General features: G+C 41.2%; 2 protein-coding genes across 3 annotated transcripts in view; one reads left to right on the top strand and one right to left on the bottom strand.

Moving 5' to 3' along the window:
- Positions 1–665: 665 nt before the first annotated feature.
- Positions 666–12,151, top strand: LOC310732098 (long-chain fatty acid transport protein 2-like). Its single transcript, XM_083552395.1, has 10 exons — positions 666–1,250; positions 7,378–7,587; positions 7,746–7,904; positions 8,111–8,235; positions 8,319–8,513; positions 8,601–8,691; positions 10,096–10,294; positions 10,377–10,474; positions 10,860–10,990; positions 11,683–12,151. Exons 1-10 carry the CDS (start codon positions 767–769, stop codon positions 11,857–11,859), a joined length of 1,869 nt encoding a protein of 622 aa, XP_083408521.1. The 5' UTR covers positions 666–766; the 3' UTR covers positions 11,860–12,151.
- Positions 12,152–13,298: 1,147 nt separating this feature from the next.
- hdc (histidine decarboxylase) overlaps positions 13,299–20,863 on the bottom strand; it is a 13,558-nt gene continuing 5,993 nt past the window's right edge. For both annotated transcript variants that reach the window (XM_083552375.1, XM_083552374.1), the window contains 6 exons: positions 20,543–20,609; positions 20,196–20,358; positions 19,815–19,902; positions 19,619–19,717; positions 15,477–15,578; positions 13,299–13,994 (listed from right to left, as the gene is read on the bottom strand). In XM_083552375.1, coding sequence (XP_083408501.1) covers positions 13,353–13,994; positions 15,477–15,578; positions 19,619–19,717; positions 19,815–19,902; positions 20,196–20,358; positions 20,543–20,609 — 1,161 coding nt within the window. In that variant the 3' untranslated portion in view covers positions 13,299–13,352. The remainder of the gene's footprint in view (positions 13,995–15,476; positions 15,579–19,618; positions 19,718–19,814; positions 19,903–20,195; positions 20,359–20,542; positions 20,610–20,863) is intronic.

The raw sequence follows: 20,863 nt of genomic DNA on the forward strand, positions 1-20,863 counted from the left end.
TTATTTGTGTTTTAAAATAAAAATACCATAGTAATGGGGTGAAATCCATAACCCAATTTTTATATGTTTGGACAAAAGAAGAATGTATTTTTTCTGAAATTTTTCCAAAACAAAAATATAATAATGCAAATTATTTAGATTTTTATGAATAATATGGAAATATGTAAAAGAATACACACATGTTTTGAGTAATATTACCTTTAATTTCTTGAAAATGTACAGTCAAATTAATTGACAATAAATACACAATAAATAAATTCCGGATCACTGAAAACAGGAATCAGTTGGAAAAAAAACTATCTAGGAAGTTTTATGAGTGTTTGAATGTGGAATGTTGAATGTTAAATGTTTAGTTTTCTCCAAAACTCCACAGTAAAATGAGTTAATATTTAAGAGAATAATAGACAGGGACACCTTTAATAAGAATTTTTGTAAAGATTGAGCAAACCTATAAATACAAATGTTTAATGAATGTTTGAATGTGGAACATTGAACTGAGTCTTTTTTTTATAACGGAAACGCCTTTCTGAAGCGTCTATACATGTATTTTGACCGCTCCCAGCACCCATACCGTAAGTGCACGATTAGACGCGCAACACTAAACAAAGTGCGGCTGCTTTAACCGTCTATTTCCAAGATGCGGCTGCTGAACCGCAGTCTGCATCTCCTCCCCGCCTCTCCTGTACATTGGATACTAATCAGCATATCTGATCTTCCAGAGGAAATCCGTCGTTTGGTTGGAGAGTCTGGTTCACTTCTCCTCACCATGGCTCTGCTGTACACTGCGCTCGCTGCTCTGCTCCTCGTTCTTCTGCTTCTTCTCCTTCTTCATCTCCGCTTCCCGTATTTTGTCCACGATGTGTTGTTTTTCCTGAAGGGGGTCCGTTTGGCCATGAGGATGAGGAAGTTCCGCAGCTCCACTCCGTGCTACACCATCCTGGATCGCTTCTTAGATGCGGTCAAGAACCACCCCGAGAAGAAGTTCGTGGTGTTTGAAGGTCGCTCCTACACCTACAGCGAGGCGGACAGACTGAGCAGTAAAGCAGCCAGGGCTCTGCTCCATCACACCGAGCTGCAGCAAGGAGACACTGTGGCTTTGTTCCTCGGGAATGAACCGAACTTCATCTGGGTTTCTCTCGGACTCTTCAAACTGGGCTGCACCGCTGCGCTCCTCAACTCCAACATCCGCTCCAGGTCCCTGCTCCACTGCTTCACCTGCTGCGGGGCAAAAACCCTCATCGCTGGGGCAGGTACTGCTACCCCAACCCCCAACACTCATATCTCCCAGACATACTTCTACATCTGCTCAGGGCAGGAGCAAGAACCTCCGGGGTAGGAGATAGTGTAGTAATAATAATAATAATAATAATAATAATAATTATAATGATAATAATAATAATTATAATAATAATAATAATAATTATAATGATAATAATAATAATAATAATAATAATAATAATAATAATAATGATAATTATAATAATTATAATGATAATAATAATGATAATAATAATAATAATTATTATAAATAATATTAATTATTATAATGATGATAATAATAATAATAATAATAATAATTATTATTATTATTATTATCATTATAATTATTATTATTATTATTATTATTATTATTATTATTATTATCATTATAATTATTATTATTATTATTATAATTATTATTATTATCATTATAATTATCATTATTATTATTATTATTATTATTATTATCATTATAATTATTATTATTATTATTCTACAGTATTATTTTACATTCACATTCATTCATCATTCTTTTTTTTTTTAACTTTATCATTTTGAAAAGTTTATACAGAAGAACCCTGTACTCAGAGACTCTGAAAATAAAGGTTCTTGGCAGGTTCTTGTTTGAGGTGCATGTGAAGAACCTGAAACATCTCTGTAACCTTTCCTTCTTTTTAAAGAAACATCTGTTCACACTCCAGTTCAGTTCAGAACAGAACATAAACAATATAATTTAAGTTAATAATTAATATTTTCGATGGAAAGTTTTTCCTTTCTGAAACTCGTTCAGTCCAAAGATGAACAGATCCATTTGTTCTTTTGCTTGATATTGTGTGTGCATGTGCTGTTATGATCAGCTCCACTCTCCTGGGAAGATGTTCCACTAGATTTAGTTGAGATTCATTCAGCTACATGTGTGTTAGTAAAATCAGATAGAGAAGGTGAGGAGGTTCCTGGGGTGCAGTCAGTGTTCACATTCATCCCAAAGGTCTTCAGTAGAATTAGAGCTCTATAGGAGAAGCTAAATAAATGACAAGTTCTGCCTCGGGCTGGATATTTTACACACGCAATAAACAGTCAGGAAGAAGAAAACCAGACGTGATGTTTAGTCTATAAAATCTCTACATGTGAATAAATCCCTGCTGATTCTTTATTCACCGTGGGATTTTTAGAGCGTCTTTCAGGCTGGAACTGACAGTCTGGATGATCTGACCGACACTGTGACATCTCACATCATTTTTTGTGAAGACGTGTGTGTGTGTGTGTGTGTGTGTGTGTGTGTGTGTGTGTGTGTGTGTGTGTGTGTGTGTGTGCCAACCAAAACCTTCAGCACATTCAGTAACAACAAGCCATGGTTTACAGCCAAACTGAAAAAAACTTTGAAATGCCAAGGAAGATGCCTACAGAGGGGAGGACAGAGCACTGTACAACCAGGCCAGGAACCTACTGACAACGAGATCAGCATAGCCAAAAGAAGCTCCTCTGAAAAGCTGAACAGCAGGTTTTCAGCTAGAGATGCTGCATCATTGTGGAAAAGACTGTTAGATATCACAAAAAGGAGACCACCTTTCCCTGTCATCTGTGGAGAACTTTCAAGTTTCTTGGCACTACAATTTCCCAAGACTTGAAATGGGAGTCCAACATAAACTCCATTCTCAAAAAGGCCCAGCAGAGGATGTACTTCTACGCCAGTTAAGGAAGTACAGTCTGCCACAGGAGCTGTTGATGCAGTTCTACACTGCCATCATTGAATCTGTCCTGTGCTCATCCATCACCATCTGGTTTGGAGCAGCAACAAAACAGGACAGAACCAGACTGCAGAAAACCATTAAAACAGCAGAAAAAACTCATTACTGACCCTCTGCACCCTGAACATCTTTCAGCTCCTCCCTTCTGAAGGTCCTACAGAACTCTTTTCACCAAAACTGCCAGACACACGAACAGTTTCTTTCCCCAAGCAATCAGCCTCATTAACATCTCACCATAATCATATTCATATCACATCTATAAGTGCTGCACTCAGAACTGTCCCTCATCACATGATCTGTATATGTTACACACTGTTACTGCTGTTACACACTGTTACTGCTGTTACACACTGTTACTGCTGTTACTGCTGTTACACACTGCTACTGCTGTTACACACTGTTACTGCTGTTACACACTGTTACTGCTGTTACACACTGTTACTGCTGTTACACACTGTTACTGCTGTTACACACTGTTACTGCTGTTACTGCTGTTACACACTGCTACTGCTGTTACACACTGTTACTGCTGTTACTGCTGTTACTGCTGTTACACACTGTTACTGCTGTTACACACTGTTACTGCTGTTACTGCTGTTACACACAGTTACTGCTGTTACACACTGTTACTGCTGTGACGCACTGTTTCTGCTGTGACGCACTGTTACTGCTGTTACTGCTGTTGCACACTGTTACTGCTGTTACTGCTGTGACACACTGTTACTGCTGTGACACACTGTTACTGCTGTTACTGCTGTTACACACTGTTACTGCTGTGACACACTGTTACTGCTGTTACTGCTGTTACACACTGTTACTGCTACATCAACAACAAGGTTGCTTTTGCACTCAGTGAGGACACTTACTTTAGTGCTTAACTCCGTGTGGTGTGATGGAGCTCTGTGTGGCGTGATGGAGCTCTGTGTCGCGTGATGGAGCTCTGTGTCGCGTGATGGAGCTCTGTGTCGCGTGATGGAGCTCTGTGTCGCGTGATGGAGCTCTGTGTCGCGTGATGGAGCTCTGTGTGGCGTGATGGAGCTCTGTGTCGCGTGATGAAGCTCTGTGTGGCGTGATGGAGCTCAGTGTCGCGTGATGGAGCTCTGTGTCACGTGATGGAGCTCTGTGTGGCGTGATGGAGCTCTGTGTGGCGTGATGGAGCGGAGCTCTGTGTCGTGTGGCGTGATGGAGCTCTGTGTCGTGTGGCGTGATGGAGCTCTGTATCGCGTGATGGAGCTCTGTGTCGCGTGATGGAGCTCTGTGTGGCGTGATGGAGCTCAGTGTGGCGTGATGGAGCTCTGTGTCACGTGATGGAGCTCTGTGTGGCGTGATGGAGCTCTGTGTGGCGTGATGGAGCTCTGTGTGGCGTGATGGAGCTCTGTGTCGCGTGATGGAGCTCTGTGTGGCGTGATGGAGCGGAGCTCTGTGTCGTGTGGCGTGATGGAGCTCTGTGTCGCGTGATGGAGCTCTGTGTGGCGTGATGGAGCTCTGTGTGGCGTGATGGAGCTCTGTGTTGTGTGATGGAGCTCTGTGTGGCGTGATGGAGCGGAGCTCTGTGTCGTGTGGCGTGATGGAGCTCTGTGTCGCGTGATGGAGCTCTGTGTGGCGTGATGGAGCTCTGTGTGGCGTGATGGAGCTCTGTGTTGTGTGATGGAGCTCTGTGTGGCGTGATGGAGCTCTGTGTGGCGTGATGGAGCTCTGTGTGGAGTAATGGAGCTCTGTGTCGCGTGATGGAGCTCTGTGTGGCGTGATGGAGCTCGTGATGGAGCTCTGTGTGGCGTGATGGAGCTCTGTGTGGCGTAATGGAGCTCTGTGTCGCGTGATGGAGCTCTGTGTGGCGTGATGGAGCTCGTGATGGAGCTCTGTGTGGCGTGATGGAGCTCTGTGTGGCGTGATGGAGCTCTGTGTGGTGGATGGAGCTCTGTGTGGCGTGATGGAGCTCTGTGTCGCGTGATGGAGCTCTGTGTGGCGTGATGGAGCTCTGTGTTGTGTGATGTTGTATGTAACATCATGGTTACGTCTCATGTCACTCTGTACTGTGTTTGGTGTAAATGGTTGAAATAAAAGCTTTATGACTCGACTTTCTTGAACAACAACAAGCTGAATTCATACTTCTTCACTTTCATATTGAATGATACAATAATATCTGAATCTCCATGAAAATGATGTTGAACATAATTCAGTTCCGAGCAGCTTTACAGAAAGAAATGACATAAAAACATTCTATAAGTTAACATTATAAGTTTCTCTCTGATGTGTGAGTCTGTGGTGACTGTGGTGATGGAAAAACTTCCTGAGATGTTATGAGGAAGAAACCTTGAGAGGAACCAGACTCAGAAGGAAGCCTCGTCATCATCCTCAACACTGAATGTCCATTTATTCCAGTTCATCATTGTTGAGGTTCTCACCTGATCACTGATTGAGACTCGAGTGTAAAATACGAGGGAAAATTGTGAATTGTGAAACACATGGTATGAGTTTCATGGTGTTAGTGGTTTAGGCTCTGGGTTACTGATTGAAAGGTCAGGGGTTTAAGCCCTGGTATTGCCAAGCTGCCACTCTTTGAGCCCTTGAGCAAGGCCCCTAACCCTTTGTGCACCAGTGGCACTGTAACAACTGATCCTTCGCTCTGACCACAGCTTCCTAACCTCGCTTGGATATGTGAAGTTCACTGTGCTGTGAAGTCCTGACAGGTAAAAGCCTTCTTATTCTTCTGTTCCAGCTCCTTATAAACCTGAAGCAGGTAAAGATAAGGGGTGTGTGTGTGTGTGTGTGTGTGTGTGTATGCAGGTTGATGATAGTTTTTCAGGGTCTGGATTGGGAAACCCGTCAGTAATCAGCAGGTTGTTATCTGACACACTTGATCTTTGGCCAAACTTGAATTTGAGGAGCGTTACAGCGTTAATAAAGGACTAAAGACCCTTAACACACACACACACACACACACACTTCATAACCTTGTGGTGATGTTGATTTGTTTATGTAATACAGTAGAGGAGCACGCAGTCGTAGGGAACATTTAACTGCTCTTAAGACAAAAAAGTAGAATTTTAAATAAAAAATAAAAATGTATTTATAAATTATTATTATGATACTACATCCAACTGTTGCTTCTTTAACTGTAATTGGAAAGGTCTGTGATTGGTCAGAGTCTAAGGAGAAAGGTCTGTGATTGGTCAGAGTCTGAGGAGAAAGGTCTGTGATTGGTCAGAGTCTAAGGAGAAAGGTCTGTGATTGGTCAGAGTCTGAGGAGAAAGGTCTGTGATTGGTCAGAGTCTGAGGAGAAATGTCTGTGATTGGTCAAAGTCTAAGGAGAAAGGTCTGTGATTGGTCAGAGTCTAAGGAGAAAGGTCTGTGATTGGTCAGAGTCTAAGGAGAAAGGTCTGTGATTGGTCAGAGTCTGAGGAGAAAGGTCTCTGATTGGTCAGAGTCTGAGGAGAAAGGTCTCTGATTGGTCAGAGTCTGAGGAGAAAGGTCTCTGATTGGTCAGAGTCTGAGGAGAAAGGTCTGTGATTGGTCAGAGTCTGAGGAGAAAGGTCTCTGATTGGTCAGAGTCTGAGGAGAAAGGTCTGTGATTGGTCAGAGTCTGAGGAGAAAGGTCTCTGATTGGTCAGAGTCTGAGGAGAAAGGTCTGTGATTGGTCAGAGTCTGAGGAGAAAGGTCTGTGATGGGTTGAGAAACTCTCGATTTAATGACTATATTGTTAATAAGTGACTTCAGCATGTTTTAATTATTTTTTGCAAGCTTTTTTATTGATTTTTGTTATTTTCCACTCATGACCTGGTGAACTCTTGTGAAATGTTCCCCATGGTCCAGCTGTAAAAACATTGTGACATGCCTCATAAAAATGGAGGTCAGTGACCAGCAGTTTGTGGATGAAATCAGAGGGGCAGGTGTAACAGTACTGCTGCTGTGGGGTAAAACCTCAATCTTTTACCCTTGTGCCCTATGAGTGACATAGAGAAGGGGAAAGGGGCGGAGCTGGGCAGTTATGTTCTGTCTGGGGGAGGGGCTACAATTCATTTCTTACTTCATAAATTATTTTTGAGGATTATAACACTTGAGTAATTCATGATTATGCACAGTGTGTGTGTGTGTGTGTGTGTGTGTGTGTGTGTGTGTGTGTGTGTGTGTGTGTGTGTGTGTGTGTGTGTGTGTGTGTGTGTGTTCTTAAATGTCATTGTCTTTCCATTCATATATAAATGCAAACAATATGGAGACCAAAATAAATTAATTCATCTACAAACAACAAAAGGGGAGGAGCTATCGCATGTGTTTCATTAATATTAATGATTAATATCAGTACAGCGCTACGTATTAAATCACGGTTCCTTCAACACTAGAAAACTCTTCTCCTGCTTGCTGTGTGCAGATTTGAAGGAAGCAGTGGAGGAAGTTCTTCCTGAATTGAAGCAGCAGGAAGTGCGTGTCTTTCAGCTCGGAGAAAATTGTCCTAATAACGAAATCGTAAATCTGAGCGAGAAAATCGATGCTGCGAGCGACGAGCAACTTCCACGCTCACTTCGATCCAAAATCACTATGAAGACCCCCGCAATTTACATCTACACCTCAGGGACCACTGGTAGGACACACACACACATACACACTCACACACACACACACACACACACACACACACACACACACACACACACACACACAGAACTATCAGGAACATCATAAGTTTCTTCAGATGTTCATGTACGTGTGTGTGTGTGTGTGTGTGTGTATTTGTTTCAGGTCTTCCAAAAGCAGCTGTGATCAATCATGAGAGGGTTTGGTTGGCCTCCTTCCTACAGAGCATGTCTGGCGTCTGTTCTGATGATGTCCTTTACTTGTACTTGCCCCTGTACCACAGCGCTGGCTTTCTTATGGGCCTGTCTGGGGCAATAGAGCGTGGTACATCCCTCAGACCCACTACAACTCTCACACACACACACACACACACACACACACACACACACACACACACACACACACACACACACACACACAAAAACCATACTAAAGTTATAATATTGTACTTCATGGGTTGTGGTGTGTGTGTGTGTGTGTGTGTGTGTGTGTGTGTGTGTGTGTGTGTGTGTGTGTGTGTGTCTGCTCAGGAATCACAGTGGTGTTGAGGAGGAAGTTCTCAGTGTCTCAGTTCTGGAATGAATGCAGGAAGAACAACGTGACGGTGATCCAGTACATTGGAGAGATCATGCGCTACCTCTGTAACTCACCCAAGGTAACACAACACAACACAAACCGCTTTAAACACAACACCCAGACTAACACACACCCCCTCAGACGTGTGTGTTTCTCATGTAGACAGACCGTGACCGCACACACAACGTGCGTCTGGCTCTGGGAAACGGTATACGTGCCGACACGTGGACGGAGTTTCTGCAGCGGTTTGGAGACGTGCGAATCTGCGAATGTTACGGAGCCACAGAAGGGAACATTGGGTTTGTCAACTATGTGGGGAAGATCGGAGCCATCGGGCGGGAAAACTCCATCATCAAGGTCAGTGAGGACTCCATCAGCTAAAACCAGAACATTCTCATTATAAATGTTGATCTTCTCACGCATCTGATGGATGTGTCTGTGTAGAGACTCACACGTTACGCTCTCATTAAATACAATGCTGAGACGGAAGAACTGGTGCAAGACTCCCGAGGGTTCTGTGTGGAGGTTTCTACTGGTAAGTAAGAAGAACCATGTTAGAGCCATACTTTCTAATGAACCTTACAGATCTGTGAGGAACCCTACTGTTAGTCCCAGATCTGTGAGGAACCCTACTGTTAGGATCAGATCTGTGAGGAACCCTACTGTTAGGATCAGATCTGTGAGGAACCCTACTGTTAGGATCAGATCTCTGAGGAACCCTACAGTTAGGATCAGATCTGTGAGATCTTTGACTGATGGATAGGTTGTAATGATTGAGAGTGGATAATATTTAAACATTAGAAAAGCATGTGCACTACAGAGATCTAGTTTCCTCACACAAAGGCTAAGAAAAGAACAGCTTCCTTTTCAGCTGCACTTATGTGTTTTTTTGAGAAAAACCTGGCAGCTCTGATAATCCCTGACCTTCTCTCACGAGGATCCAGTGGCAGGTCTGGGCTTTGAAAGCATGCTGTTTAGTAGAGAATGTGAAGGGATTGTATTACCAAAAACCTGATTACCAGCAGCCCTCACATCTGGGACAGTGCTTCACTGAGGTGTTTAATGAGTTTAGTAAATCAGTTAGGAACATAAGTGACACTAAAAGGTTGTTGAAGGTTGTTAGGATTTGGTCATTTGTTCATTGGTCTCTGAAGCATCTCAGCATCTCATCTCTCTAACAGTAACTGCAATGTTTTATAGCGTGTTACTGCTTATTTATACTTTAAAACGGAATAAAAGTTGTGTAAAATCTTGATGTGTTCTAACAGTGAAGCAGGTGATATTTTGATCATAGTGGATTTTCCTGAGGAGGTCAGTAGGATTATATCTGTAGGGCTGAAGTACGTGGTTCCAAACCAACAGCTTCTGATTACCACCAATTATTGGATTTAGATGTGTTTAGTCCTTCAGGTAGGACTTTGCACCTCAACAATATTTATTTGATTGTAGATTGTGTATATAATTCATGTCTGTATAAACAGTAACCTTCACGTTTACATTGTAAACTGCACTACACCGTACACAAAGCCACTGTTCTTATATAGTATTACATTTATTTTACTTTATTTAAAAACTGTGTAAACACGTATCTGTGTGTACGTTTGGACCTGAAACCAAAACAAATTCCTAGTAGTGTAAAGTGCTCTCTGCTGAACCCTTCACTGTACCTGCCAATGAAGGTTTTTCTGATTTCTGGTGTTCACTGAAATTTCCAAGACCTTTGAAACTAGGATGGTTACCTCCTCCTAAAGAGCAATTCTGTTCAAACCGTGATGTTGCAAAAACTACTGGCATGTAGCCAACTTTTTCTTTGCCGAGTGGTTTGCTAACACAGAGTAGTCATTTGTGTGTGTGTGTGTGTGTGTGTGTGTGTGTGTGTGTGTGTGTGTGTGTGTGTGTGTGTGTGTGTGTGTGTGTGTGTGTGTGTGTGTGCGCGCAGGAGAAACAGGCCTGCTGGTGGCTAAGATCTCTAAAGCATCCCCGTTTCACGGCTATGCTAACAACAAACAGCAAACAGATAAAAAGAAGCTGAGGAACGTTTTTGAGCAGGGAGATGTCTACTATAACAGTGGAGACCTGATGAAGGTTGACCAGGAAGGATTCATCTATTTCCAGGACCGCATTGGAGACACGTTCAGGTGCTGGTCCACCAAACAACCGAACTCGTTTGTGAACATTCTTAAAGTCTCGTGTGTTTTACGGCTGTTTACTGTGTGGCAGGTGGAAGGGCGAGAACGTGGCTACCACTGAACTGGCTGATATTTTAATTATGGTGGATTTCATAGAACAGGCAAATGTCTATGGAGTCAAAGTTCCAGGTATGAAATCAACTACTTGAAATCAAGAAAATTCCCATTTAATATCATTCAGGTTCCAGTGCAGATGTGTCTGATCTTATCCACACTGACCTCTGTGGAGGAGATTGGACACTCCTGTTCTAGTGTTTTAGGCATGTTGCAAAACAGATTCAACCAGAAGTTCTTTATCTATTGTGCAATCAAAGTGTTTCTGAAGTCAGGTGGAATCAGTAGATGTTACCAAGAACAATAGGAGCAGTGAACCGTTTCGAAAGTTTATTGTCTGCTGGTTACGAGATTATGGTTTTATAAGAGTCTTCAGCCTTCAGTCACACCAGCGTGTGTGTGTGTGTGTGTGTGTGTGTGTGTGTGTGTGTGTGTGTGTGTGTGTGTGTGTGTGTTTAAGGTCAAGAGGGCAGAATCGGAATGGCTGCTATTAAGCTGAAGGAGGGACGGGGCTTCGACAGCTCTGTAGCATACAGGCACGTTGAGAGCTACCTGCCTGCATACGCCAGGCCACGTTTCATTAGGATCCAGGTAACACTCTCACGTGACAACTAATCACATCGGTACTGAAACATGTACCATGTTCTGGTTTTATACTCGTTTACTGGTAACATGCTTTTTAAATGCTCTGGTCAGTTTTTTTTTTTTTTTTTTTAACTCAATTGAATATCAGCTTCAAAACCATGAGCTAACATACTAGCTAACATTCTAGCTAACATTCTAGCTAACATACTAGCTAACATTCTAGCTAACATTCTAGCTAACATTCTAGCTAACATTCTAGCTAACATTCTAGCTAACATTCTGGTCCCCTGGTGGTCTAGTGGTTAAGATGCAGCGCTCCCACCGCTGCGACCCGGGTTCGATTCCCGGTCAGGGAACCATCCCCAGCCACTCTTAGTGCCGGTCCCAAGCCCGGATAAATTGGGGAGGGTTGCGTTAGGAAGGGCATCCAGCGTAAAACATGTGCCAAATCAAACGTGCGGAGGATCCGCTGTGGCGACCCCTAACGGGAGAAGCCGAAAAGAAAGTTTATTCTAGCTAACATTCTAGCTAGCTAGTATGTTAGCTAGAATGTTAGTCGGCAATCATATTATTGGATTATTACAGCAGCTCTGACAGATACGTTAACGTTTCCATAGTAACCGCTTGTTCACAGGGACTGAATACGGCTGAACTTTGAGGTGCTAACAGTAACTCTGTGTTTCTCTGCTCTCCTGCAGGAGATGCTGGATGTCACAGGCACCTACAAACAGGTGAAGGTGAAAATGGCCGAGGAGGGATTTAACCCCAAAACCATCCAGGATAATCTGTACTTCCTAGACGACATGAAGAAGACCTATGTCCCCATGACGGAGGACATTTTTAACTCCATATGCAATGGACAGTTGCATTTATAATGCACACACACACACACACACACACACAAACAAACACACACATACACACACACACACACACACACACACACACGTACAAACGTGTACAAGCACAAACACACACATCACTGAAGTGCCTTAAACCAGGATTTTTATTCTTAATAATTATAATAAACACATCATACATAATTACAGGAAGTACATGAAGAAGAAAGTGAGATAAAAAACACATTCTACTATTTTTTGATTAAAAAAAACAAATAAATAAAATTTGTACCTGAAGTCAAGTTTCAATAAATTCAATGGAAAGAAAGTGATTAGTGTAAATATTTGTGGTGAAATAATATGTTTAAAGTGTTTAAATCTTTATGGGGACCGGTTCACACACAAACCTCATGGGGACTAAAGGGACAAAGTGTCCTGGTCAGGAGACACGGGGGGACGTCTTTAACTTTTTTGTAGCTGCTGAAGATTTTGATACAAGAGCATCATCATAAAAAGCAGAGGTGGAAACATCTTCATGTTATTGGCTCCTTCTGAATGACTCACCATGGGAAAAAAAAGACCTGGAAGGTTTGGAGGGTCTCTGACAGATCACTGTGAGGAGCGGGCTAACAGCTTCAATAACAGTTACCATGCCAACACAATTTTACTGTTCCTGCCCCCTGGATATAAATGTAAACTACACAGGAGCCGTTTTGGTGCAACTGGTGTCGAATAAGTGTCGAAAAGAAGTGTGTGTGTGTGTGTGTATGTGTTATTTGGTCGGCAGTGGTTGGTGTGTGTGTGTGTGTAATTTGGTCGGCAGTGGTTGGTGTGTGAGAGTGTGTGTGTGTGTGTGTGTGTGTGTGTGTGTGTTATTTGGCCGGCAGTGGGCCGTGTGTGTGAGATTGTGCGAGAGTGTGTTATTTGGTCGGCAGTGGGCAGGGTGTGTGTGTGTTATTTGGTCGGCAGTGGGCAGTGTGTGTGTGTGTGTGTGTGTGTGTGTGTGTTATATTTGGTCAGCAGTGGTTGGTGTGTGAGAGTGTGTTATTTGGTCGGCAGTGGGCAGTGTGTGTGTGTGTTATTTGGTCAGCAGTGGTTGGTGTGTGAGAGTGCGATAGTGTGTGAGTGTGTTATTTGGTCACCAGCGGGCCGTGTGTTGGTTGTTTGTGTGTGTGTGTGTGTGTGTGTGTTATTTGGTCGGCAGTGGTTGGTGTGTGAGAGTGTGCGAGAGTGTGTGAGTGTGTTATTTGGTCGGCAGTGGGCCGTGTGTGTGAGTGTGTTATTTGGTTGGCAGTGGGCCGTGTGTGTGTGTGTGTGTGTGTGTGTGTGTGTGTGTGTGTGTGTGTGTTATTTGATCAGCAGTGGTTGGTGTGTGAGTGTGTGCGAGAGTGTGTTATTTGGTCGGCAGTGGGCCGTGTGTGTGTGTGTGTATATGTGTGTGTGTGTGTGTGTGTGTGTGTGTGTGTGTGTGTGTGTGTGTGTGTGTGTGTGTGTGTTATTTGGTGAGCAGGGGTCGCTGTGTGAGTGTATTATTTGGTCGGCAGTGGGCCATGTGTGCGTGTGTGTGTGTAAGTGTGTGTGTGTGAGTGTGAGTGTGTGAAGCAGTTGAAGCAGTTAGCCTTGCTGAAAGGCCAGTAGAGCTGCTGAATGGCGCACTGAGCCCACACCTGAGGTAAACTCGGCACGCTGTGGAACTTCATCAACCGCTTCTGCGTGCCTCTTCGCCCCTCTGGACTCTCAGGAATCTTTGCCAACACTCCGAAGGGCGGGCCTTCCTTCAGACCGTGGGCGGGGTCAGGCCTGGTTGGCGGGAGCTCGGCGCTGCAGCTCATCGAGCGAATGGCGCGTCTCTGATTCTGACGCACCAGGTGCTTATCGATCATGGACGGCTCGTGCTGCGTCTCCACTTCCTGTTCCTGCCACAGGGTTTCTTGTTCCGTCTCGATGTCCAGTGAGAGTGCATGGGGGCGGGGCCAACGGCCTGGCTGCAGGATCTCATTGGCCGTGCGCTGGATGATGCTCCAGTCGCGGTGGATGTCCTCAGGACGTGTGAACTGAGACGTCACGGTGAAGCGGATGATGAGTTTGGAGCCGACGGCGGCAGGAATCAGGAACATGCTGCCGGACTGCGTTAACCTGCGCAAGAGTTCCTGTGTAAGAGCGTTTCCTCCCTACACACACACACACACACACACACACACAGGTTTATATTGATGCTCTGGTACGGTATAATTTCCATAGTAGGCTGGTTTTCTGTAAGGAGAAATGTGTGTGTGTGTGTGTGTGTGTGTGTGTGTGTGTGTGTGTGTGTGTGTGTGTGTGTGTGTGTCAAAGGGAACGCTGTAACATGGTTTACACTGATACATGGTTTTCATGGTAACATGATGGCCAGTTGTTGGCCAGCTGCATTACAGCAGGGAGATTCTTTCTTCATGTATCTCAGCTCTAGGAATTACAGGTCAGAGTGCAGGATCAGCCATGATACAGCACCCCGGAGCACAGAGGGTTAAGGGCCTTACTAAAGGGCCCAACAGTGCCAGTTTGGCAGAGAGACCCAGAGAGATCAGTACCCCAGAGCTTTAACCGCAGAGCTCCCACTTCCCAAAACTTGAATAGAGAGAGAGAGAGAATGATTGTGAGTGTTTATAGCTGCTATAATGTAAGTAAGTGTAGTAATAAACGGATAAAAACATGGCGTGTTGATCATTAACTCCACATCGTGTTTTATTCTGTGTTTATTTAGCAAAGCCTACACATAACACACATCACACACATCACATCATAACCTTGTGCTCCAGAACATCTGATCACATGCACATTATCAACTTGTGCTGTTAATATCATGAACAGCAGCTACGCTAATTCCTCTCCACTGCTTCTCTTTCTCTCCCCATCCCGAGGCATCCTGAGGTTTGGCCAGCTCCAGTCACGTCCCACCTCGTGAAGATTATGGACCTATGGATGATCATGGAGAAGTAGATGCCGAGTGTTTAAAGGCCCTGGCATGGAGAAGCTGATGCTGGATCTATGATGATCACAAATTGTTCTGTATTGTTGAAAGATTTATGACCAAACTTTTGATGTCACCCATATGAGGATGGGTTCCCCTTTGAGTCTGGTTCCTCTCAAGGTTTCTTCCTCATATCATCTAAGGGAGTTTTTCCTTGCCACTGTCGCCACGGCTGCTCATCAGGGACAAACGCACACCATTCACCTTCACTGTTGTTTTCTGTAAAGCTGCTTTGAGACAATGTCTGTTGTGAAAAGCGCTATACAAATAAACTTGACTTGACTTGACTTATTTTGTTCTCTGGTGATTCCAATGATTATTAGCTTTAGGACAGTTAAGAGTTTCCTCTTATTTCTGTTTGCACTTTGGTTAACTACCAGCATGTGTGTCTGTTCATATCCTTCTCACACACACACACACACAGACACACACACGGAGGTCGTTGACTTGGGGTTGACTGTGAGGTGAACTAACTCTTAACTCCTCTATTTCCACACAAAGCCAATAAAAGTGTGTAACTGCAGAAAGTGTTTTATTGTGTTTTTATCATTAGTATTGTGTTTTGTGTAAGTCTGTGTGTTCCTGCTGTGGGTGGATGTGGGTTTTGTTGTGGTGATGAGTTGTGTAATGTTGTGTGACTCACAGTCATGCTGAACACAACCAGTCCCAGGTGTCTCTCTGCTGGAATCTGGAAGTTTGAGTCACTTCTCACCAACGACTCAAACAGTCTGGCCATTTCAATTCCCTACAGGAGAACAGGAACAAGAACACAAAATCACTCACACAACACTATACACCACACTATACACATCACTACATTATACACAACACTATACACTACACACAACACTACATCATTACACTATACACTACACACAACACTATACACCACACTATACACATCACTACATTATACACAACACTATACACTACACACAACACTACATCATTACACTATACACTACACACAACATTTTACTATACACTACACTATACATTACACAAAACACTACATCATTACACTATACACTACACACAACACTATACACATCACTACATTATACACAACACTATACACTACACACAACACTACATCATTACACTATACACTACACAAAACACTACATCATTACACTATACACTACACACAACACTATACACAACACTACATCATTACACTATACACTACACACAACACTACATCATTACACTATACACTACACACAACACTACATCATTACACTATACACTACACAAAACACTACATCATTACACGATACACTACACACAACACTACGCTATACACTACACACAACACTATACACCACACTATACACATCACTACATTATACACAACACTATACACTACACACAACACTACATCATTACACTATACACTACACAAAACACTACATCATTACACTATACACTACACACAACACTATACACCACACTATACACATCACTACATTATACACAACACTATACACTACACACAACACTACATCATTACACTATACACTACACACAACATTTTACTATACACTACACTATACATTACACAAAACACTACATCATTACACTATACACTACACACAACACTATACACATCACTACATTATACACAACACTATACACTACACACAACACTACATCATTACACTATACACTACACAAAACACTACATCATTACACTATACACTACACACAACACTATACACAACACTACATCATTACACTATACACTACACACAACACTACATCATTACACTATACACTACACAAAACACTACATCATTACACGATACACTACACACAACACTACGCTATACACTACACACAACACTATACACCACACTATACTCATCACTACATTATACACAACACTATACACTACACACAACACTACATCATTACACTATACACTACACAAAACACTACGCTATATACTACACACAACACTATACACTACACTATACACATCACTACATTATACACAACACTACACTACAGACTACACTATACACTACACAAAACACTACATCATTACACTATACACTACACACAACACTACGCTATACACTAAACACAACACTATACACCACACTATACACATCACTACATTATACACAACACTATACACTACACACAACACTACATCATTACACTATACACTACACACAACACTACGCTATACACTACACACAACACTATTCACCACACTATACACATCACTACATTATACACAACACTATACACTACACACAACACTACGCTATACACTACACACAACACTATTCACCACACTATACACATCACTACATTATACACTACACACAACACTACATCATTACACTATACACTATACACTACACACAACACTATACACTACACTATACACATCACTACATTATACACAACACTATACACTAAACACAACACTACATCATTACACTATACACTACACACAACACTACATCATTACACTATACACTACACACAACACTACGCTATACACTAAACTTTACACTACACACATCACTACATTATACACAACACTATACACAACACTATAATATACACTACACTATACACTATACACATCACTACATTATACACAACACTATAATATACACTTCACTATACACTACACACAACACTATACACTACACACAACACTATGCTATACACTACACTATACACTATACACATCACTACATTATACACAACACTATAATATACACTACACTATACACTACACACAACACTATACACTACACTATACACTACACACAACACTACACTACACACAGCACTACATCATTACACTATACATACACATCATTACACTATACACTACACACAACATTTTACTATACACTACACTATACATTACACACAACACTACATAATTACACTATACACATCACTACATCATTACACTATACACTACACTACACACAAAATTATACTATACACTACACTATACACATCATTACACTATGCACTACACTACACACAACATTATACTATACACTACACACAACACTACATGATTACACTATACACATCACTACATTATTACACTATACACTACACACAAGACTATGTCGCACTTCAGCTCAATTGACGTTGTTCACGTGCATTACTCTCTTCTTCTCTTAAGAGAGCTTAATCTGATACTCTTTAAAAACTGTGCCAGTTTCTGACAAACACCTCGGATCTATCCTGAGAACTGCCACAACAAAACTTAATCCAGACTTTGATGAACTGGTAAAATAAGGAGTTCAACAACACTTCCTACTGAAACTGAACTTGAGTTTTTCTGTTGTGTTTATTGATGCACTGGCAAAAAATAAATAAACAAATTGTTGATCTTTTGGCACTTGATGAAACTGGATTTGCCAAATCTCTAATGTTTTATATACATATATATATACACACACACGTATATACATATACACATATATATATATATATATATATATATATATATATATATATATATATATATATATATATATATACATATATATATATATATATATATATATATATATATATACACACACACACACACACACACACACACACACACACACATATATATATATATATATATATATATATATATATATATATATATATATATATATACACACACACACACACACACACACACACACACACACACATATATATATATATATATATATATATATATATATATATATATATATATATATATATATACACACACACACACACACACACACACACACACACACACACACACACATATATATATATATATATATATATATATATATATATATATATATATATATACACACACACACACACACACACACACACACACACACACACACACATATATATATATATATATATATATATATATATATATATATATATATATACACACACACACACACACACACACACACACACACACACATATATATATATATATATATATATATATATATATATATATATATATATATATATATATATATATATATATACACACACACACACACACACACACACACACACACACACACACACACACATATATATATATATATATATATATATATATATATATATATATATAAACACACACACACACACACACACACACACACACATATATATATATAAAATGTATATGTATGTATATGTATGACCCGGCCCCTCTGTCAAATTTTAGAACCCATTGTGGCCCGTGAGTCAAAAAGTTTGCCCATCCCTGCACTTAATTAACAGTAGATTATACATTACAATAACACTATACACTAATCACGGGGTTTAACATCACTAGCTATTTCAGAATATTGTAAAAGTCTGTTTGACAGCATTGAAATCTTCAGCTTTGGGAAAAGTTACTTAAAATCTGTATTTTTGATTTTAGCACATTTGAATTGAAATTGCTATCAAACCCATAAACTGTGATTTTTGTTTGAAAATAAAGGAATAAAACACTATAAAAAAAGAGAAAATGTATACCACAAATATTAACTGTCAAATGCATATAATAATATAAATGCGTATTCACTAAAGGTCCTGAATGTACAGAAACAGTTCCATCATCTTTTGAGCACCGGGAATATCAAATCTAATAGAGAATTTGCTACAGCGCCTCCTGCTGGACTCACAGTGAACTGCACCACACAGCTCTGATCAAGTTTATACAGTATTTCATTTATCAACAAGAAAACTCGTTAAAAAAAAACAAGACGATGATGATGATGATCTTACATGTCTGATGTGAGCCTGCAGGTTCTTCAGGCCAAAGGAGCGAAGAACAAACCACAACTTCAACGAGCGGAAACGGCGACTCAGAGGAATCTGCCAGTGCTGAAGGGATCATAATGTATTTCAAATTAAACAGTGTGTGTGTGTGTGTGTGTGTGTGTGTGTGTGTGTGTGTGTGTGTGTGTGTGTGTGTGTATACCATAAAGTCTGTAGCCCCGGAATTGTCATGTCTCAGGTAAAGAGGATCGACACTAAACGTCTGCTGGAGTTTAAATTTATCCTTCACCCTACAGGAACACACACACACACACACAATGATGATTGTTAGGTGTGTATACAGGTGTGTGATGATTCTCAGGTGTTTGTTTTGGTATGTGTACAGTTGTGTGATTATTCTCAGATGTGTGTACAGGTGTGTAATGATTTTGTAGAGATTTATATTGATTCTTAGGTTTTTGTACCGGTTCTGTGTGTGTGTGTGTGTGTGTGTGTGTGTGTGTGTGTGTGTGTGTGTGTGTGTGTGTGCTTATTGATTCTCAGAATCCTCAGTAAGCTAATGCTTATCCTTTCCCTCTCTCACCAGAATGCTGTACAGTCGAAGTGCACCATCATCCATTTAGACGGATTGAAGACGAACGAGTCCGCGTATTTGATTCCGGACAGGAAGTTGCGTAATTCAGGACAGAGGAAGGCGGAGCCTGCGTATGCTGCATCAACATGGAGCCACAGACACTCACGTGCACCTGAAACACACACACACACACACACACACACACACACACACACACTGTGTTGCCAATCTGGATGTATAAATTTCATGTAAATGTGGATTTTGAATCAAAATTCATAGTAGCACACACACACACACACACACACACACACACACACACACACACACACACACACAGTGCAGAATGTCTAACTTACAAATGGGTCCCAACTCCTCCAGACAGTCAAAGGAACACACACCTGTAGAACCTAGTGTAGCACACAGCTACACACACACACACACACACACACACACACACACACTAGTTATCTAGCTAGCACTATACAATGAAAAAACCCAAATCCAAAAAAGTTGGGACACTGTGTAAAACTGTAAAAAAACATTCATTCGAAATCATTTGCAAATCTCATAAACCCATATTTTATTCACAACAGAACATAGAAGACATATTGAATATGTAAACTGAGGAATTTTTTTTTTGTTTTAACGATAAATAATCTCAATAAGAAATTAGATGC

The sequence above is a fragment of the Silurus aristotelis genome, assembly GCF_946808225.1.
Source record: "Silurus aristotelis genome assembly, chromosome: 10".
Taxonomy (NCBI): Eukaryota; Metazoa; Chordata; class Actinopteri; order Siluriformes; family Siluridae; genus Silurus; species Silurus aristotelis.